The following is a 5,620-nucleotide window of genomic DNA, read 5'->3' as shown; positions in this document are numbered from 1 at the left end:
TACATGTACAAGATGTACATGTCATGTGAAGATGGAGAAGAGGTTAGAATGGCAGCTCTGTAAGCTGAGAAATAACAGAGATGACTGACAACACCGGAAATGGGTGAGGCATGTGACAGCCTTTCGCTGAGAGTCTCAGGAGCAATGGGCTCTGTAGATACCTCGATTCTGGCTTCTTGGCTTCCAGGGCTGTGGGGTCATAGATTCCTCTTTCCTAAGCCAACTGACTGCTGGTATTGTTTTCTGCTGTGGCTATGAATGAAAAGACTTTTATCTACATTAATATAGATACCAATTCATTATTTATATGGAAGGTTGATGACTTTAGTTTTCTAATTATCCCCCTCCCTCTCACTCTGCTTTCCTCACCCTCCCTTCCTCCTCCTCTCCTTTCTCTTCCTCTTTCCTATTTTTCCTTTTCTTCTCCTTCTGGATCCTCCTCTTTTTCTGCCTTCCTTCCTTCCTTCCTTCCTTCTTTCCTTCCTTCCTTCCTTTCTCTCTCTCTCTCTCTCTCTCTCTCTCTCTCTCTCTCTCTCTCTCTCTCTCTTTCTTTCTTTCTTTCTTTCTATCTACTTTCCTTTTTTCCCTTCCTTCCTCTCCTTTCCTCTTTCCTTACCTTGCCTGTGCTAGGCAAATATTCTACCACTGAAGCTATAGTCAAAGTCAAATTTTCCAGTTGTTAAGAAACACATTGAATAATTGTATATTGTTAAATTTGGGTATTAAAAATAAGAATTGCTTGATTATCCATTTTCTCAATTTACCTTTTTTCTTTTTTCTCTTTCTTTTAGATAGTAACCAGTTTTACAATGGACCCTCTTATTGCAGCAAATAACAAATTTTGCTTCGATTTTTTCCAAGAGATCAGCAAAGATGATGTTCATAAAAATATCTTTGTCTGCCCTCTGAGTCTCTCAGCTGCTTTTGGTATGGTCCGCCTGGGAGCTAGAGGGGACAGTGCACATCAGATTGATGAGGTATGTATTGAGAATGCCACACAGGGCCCTGTGCCTGGTCTGGGTCTGCAGAAGAACTAATCTGATTCTCAGTGAGCTGGAGATGTTCACTGTGCTCAGCATTTGGGCTTGAACCAATCCATTTACATTTTCAGTCATCTCACCTGTGGGATCTTCCTCTCCTCCCCTCCTGATAGCTTTCCAATTCACCCTTGTTTCTTCACCTCTTCACAAAGGTCTGCATGGCTGTCACTATTTTCACAATTATTAATGCCAATATTGTTAGTAACTTTCAATATCCTTCTTCTCTTTCTCCTCCCATTAACTAGAGGTGTAGTAGGACTTAGACATTTGAATTTCACTTGTTAGAAAATCCATTGGCTTTCCCTTTGATAAGCCTCCTCGATCAGAGCACTCTGGACTCCCCGAGTTCTGAGTTCCACCATCTCTTATTGTCTCTCTGGCAGCATCCTGTGTTACTCCCATTGGCAGTATGTGCCTAACACAGATGCCTGAGACTCCTTAAGGCAGAAATCAAACTTTTAAGAGTCTGTCAAACCAAGACTTTTCATTAGGCTCACAATAGAAACCCAAATATATTCATACTGGCCTGAGGATCTAAGCATATGAATTTCCGTACCTGTGATTCTGTCTCTTACCTTCTTTTACCTTTCTTCAGCCTGTCACAGTCCTTACTCAGGTCCCTTGTGAAAGAAAAGTGAATCTTACTTTGGGGCCTGTTTGGGTTCCTTTGCCTGTGTGTCTTCTCTCAATGTATTAGTCACTTTTTTATTGCTTTGACAAAACACTCTAATCACAGAAATGTACATAAGGAACCATTTGATTGGGCTTATGGTTTCAGAGGGTTGGAGTCCATGATGACAGAGCAAAGGCATGGCAGTAGGAACAGCTGAAAAGCACCTCATGATTAACAGGCAGGAGGCAGAGAAAGCACACTGGAAATAAATAGTGAAAGTCTGGAAACCTCAGATCCCCTTCAACCAGTGATGTACTGTCTCCAAAATGCTCCCCATTCTCATCCTTCCAAAACAGTTCCACTAACGAGGGGCTATGCAGTCAGACATGAGCTCACACCCATGGGGGCCATTTTGTTCAAACAACCATACTCAGATACCCAATCATTTGTTTTACTTTCTCCTTCATCAATGTTTCCAACCTTTAAAAGACTCACTGTAATCTTCAAATCCAAGCTCCCAATCCCATAAGAAGCCTAGTCACCATTACGCACAGAGCACTTTCGATCATTTTACACACAGTAATGATGCACTGTGTATATTGTTTTTATACCCTCTGCATTACTTCATGATCTCAGAGAAATTTTGTTTTATAAGAGCAATGGCCTAGTGTAGGCACCAAATAAATAACTGTAGGGCATGTGAGTGCACATGACAAGACCTTTCCGAGCAGTAAGTTTCTGAGGCTGGCCTTGAACATCCTTGGCTCTAACACACAGCACAAAGGTGAGGTGGTATCAATAAGGCTGCTGTTCCTGAACACAGAGAAGTTGGATTGAAGGGTGAAGGCAGACTTATTCTGGGTAACTATGCTCTTGTAATTACTTCTTTCATCAGCTGACACTGAGCTGAAGAATGGGGTTAGCATCTTCCAGGAGCAGATGATGTTCTTTCTCTCATGCAGTTGGTTGCCACCTGCCAATCACCGAGCTCTGAGCTGTCTGGCAGGTGCCTTTCTTTCCTCACTTCCTCTGAGATGCTAGGGACCTGTCTCATGTCACATTCACTCCCCTGAAGGACATGAAACTCCAGACCAGTGCCGTCCAACACAATATAACTCAAGCCACACATGAACTTAAAATGCTTTAAGGAGGTCACATAAAAATTCCAAAAGATACAGCTAAGTTTAATAATAAGTTTAAAATAATTGAACATTTCCACAACATCTTATAATACATAATCAATATGCATTTTAATGAGATATTTTACAATATCTTTCATTCTATCCTCAAGACCTCATATGCATTTTATATTTACACTCAATCAAGAGTAGATGTGAATAATTGTAGGTTGTTAATGGCACATTGCTTTTAACTTCTTTCTTTTCCTTGGTTTGGATACATTTACTCTAGCTTTTATCTTTTCTTTCTGTTCTGTTTCTGGAAAAGGTGTCATGTAGCATGGGCTGACTCCAAAGTTTCTACGAAGCTGGAAGCTGAGTCTAATCTGGAATTTTAATCCACTGGGTTAAAGGAGTCTGTGGGGGATAAAACTCAGGGCCTTGTGTATGCAAGGTTAGCACCCTATAAACTGTTTTACATGTATTTGGAGGATGGGGCAGTATTCAGTGAGCCCCATGTCTGGGAACTATTGCTGATTATTTTGTTTACTCTCTATCCTTCCTATTCTCTGTCATTATTACACAGGTATTACATTTCAATGAACTTTCCAATGATGAGAGCAAAGAGCCCAATGATCCCTCTTCAAAAAGCAGCTCTCTGGAAGGGCAGAAACAAACACCAGTTTCTCAGGATCAGCAGGTGAGTGTCTGAAAACTCTGCTCTTTGCTAATTGCTCACTCCAGCTCTGCTGTGCTTGGTGATACATGCTTATTCTGAAGAATAGACACAGGCAGGAGGAACTGCAAATAACCTGCAGTCCCCTTCTGTCTATACCTTTTCTATGCCTTTAGCTGTGCCCTATTCTTCTCTGCCTTCCCAAGTTCAGTAACACAGGACAATGACATCTATCTCCCCCCTACCAGTTCTGTATTGCTCCTTTAAAAATACCTTTCCTTTAGTGGTGCTTAACCCCCCCCCCAATTATTGTGACACCATTTGTTTTTTCTCTTATTAGAGTAAATCTACGAATGAGCATCAATTGGTTGGCTGCCACTTCGGGAAACTTCTCTCCAGAATAGACAGAGACAAAACTTACTATACTCTTAGTATGGCCAACAGACTCTATGGAGAGCAGGAATTCCAAATTTGCCCGGTGAGTATGAGGAAAATGTGTGCACAGAGCGTACTCTGTAAATAAACGAGTCCACGGGGCTATTGACTGGTGCGTATCTGTGACCTGCTTCTGAGGTCCCACACTCTGTCTCCAACCCTACAGTTTTCACCTTGGGCTTAGAAGGCCACTTATAAATGGCACAGCATGCATAGAAAGGGTCATGCAATTCAGAGCCCATCGGCACAGGAGTGAGCTTCATAAGGTAGCCATGTGACTGTCTTTTCTAATCGAGGTGCACAATAGTCACAATAGTCATCTTTTATGTCTTGTGTGCCTTGTAAGACAGAAAGATCCCTTATCTTTGAGTCCCCTGATGTTAGATGGCCAGGGTCTCCTGGTTGCCATCTCATCTTACTGACCAGCACCTCTGTCTGATTTTGTCACGCTCTTTCCCATGTGTTTGAATTGAACAGGAATATGCTGATGATGTAACTGAATTCTACCACACAACAGTCGAAAGTGTGGATTTCCAGAAGGATGCTGAGAAATCAAGACAAGAGATTAACTTCTGGGTTGAAAGTCAATGCCAAGGTAAGAAAGGTCTGAGCAGTGAGGCTGGCATTTACTTCTATTTCAAAGAAAAGCAGTACCCGCCCCCACCTTTGTAACTCGCTCTTCTTCTGGGGCACTGCTGATATGGTGCATGGTCAGAGCTCCTTTTGACCAGCATCAAATGAGACTGGGTGTCCTTGGGGTGGGGGCTAACTGGGCAATTTTAATATTTGTTTCTGATTTTCTTTTTGTCTCCTAGGATCTCTCTTTCTCTCTTTTTTAAAAAGACTTTTGCAATTATATTTATCTAATTATTGTGTGTGCATGTGTGTATTCATGTGGATGTTAGAGGACCACTTGCAGGGGCCCGTTCTCTCCTCCTAGGTGTATCCGAGGATTCAGCACATATCAGGCTTCTGAGCAAGTGACTTTACCTCTGAGCCATTTGCCAGCCCATGAGTTTTCAGTCATGTCTCAGTATTCCAATGTTTCTATTATGGGGTTTCCTTTGGGTGCTGTGAGTAAATCACCATCTCTTTTAGAAACAACAATGCTTGTAGCACCAAATGTTCCTTTGTCCTCAGGACCGAAGCTCATCTTTTCTATAAAATATCCATTTAAAATTGGAGTCATCTGTCATATTCAAATTACTGAGGACTCTACTTTTACTTATAATATCTATCATGTAGCAAAACAATATAAAACACTAAAATGATACAATTATAATGTTGAAAGCTTCAGCAACACACATAATGCCTTATATGTACTTGGAATCAATATAGAAATATATTGATGTCTAAGAATCTACCCATGCACATATGTTTTTAGAATTATTTTACATGATAAATTAAAAATGAAAAGAAATTAGGGAGTGTAAGACAGGGAAGTGATTTAGATGTATTTTTAAAATTTAATGTATAAATGGCATTTATAATGACATCATGATGTATTTATGTGCATATATGTGTAATATATATATATATATAATCATTGTCATTTGCTTATATCTGCCCACCTACCTCCCCAGCACTGCCTCTCTACTTCTGAAATAGTCCTCCTGCTGCTTTTATATCCTTTCCTCTGTGTGACTTCAGATTCTCAAGATGAGAGAAAACGGGTGACATTTTATACTCCTTTCCCTATTACCTACTCTTGTTTGCCCATCCATTCTGTCTTGGGAGC

General features: G+C 40.8%; 1 protein-coding gene across 1 annotated transcript in view; it reads left to right on the top strand.

The window, feature by feature from the left end:
• Window positions 1–806: 806 nt before the first annotated feature.
• The window catches only part of SERPINB12 (serpin family B member 12), a gene marked incomplete at its 3' end in the record, with an annotated part of 10,882 nt that continues 6,068 nt past the window's right edge, over window positions 807–5,620 (top strand). Inside the window, exons 1-4 of the mRNA XM_080926882.1 lie at window positions 807–977; window positions 3,358–3,471; window positions 3,788–3,925; window positions 4,360–4,477. Coding sequence (XP_080783008.1) covers window positions 810–977; window positions 3,358–3,471; window positions 3,788–3,925; window positions 4,360–4,477 — 538 coding nt within the window. The 5' untranslated portion in view covers window positions 807–809. The remainder of the gene's footprint in view (window positions 978–3,357; window positions 3,472–3,787; window positions 3,926–4,359; window positions 4,478–5,620) is intronic.

This window comes from Micromys minutus, assembly GCF_963924665.1.
Source record: "Micromys minutus genome assembly, chromosome: 12".
NCBI lineage: Eukaryota > Metazoa > Chordata > Mammalia > Rodentia > Muridae > Micromys > Micromys minutus.
The sequence above is the reverse complement of the archived record's forward strand: the minus strand, read 5'-3'. Positions and strand labels throughout refer to the sequence as shown.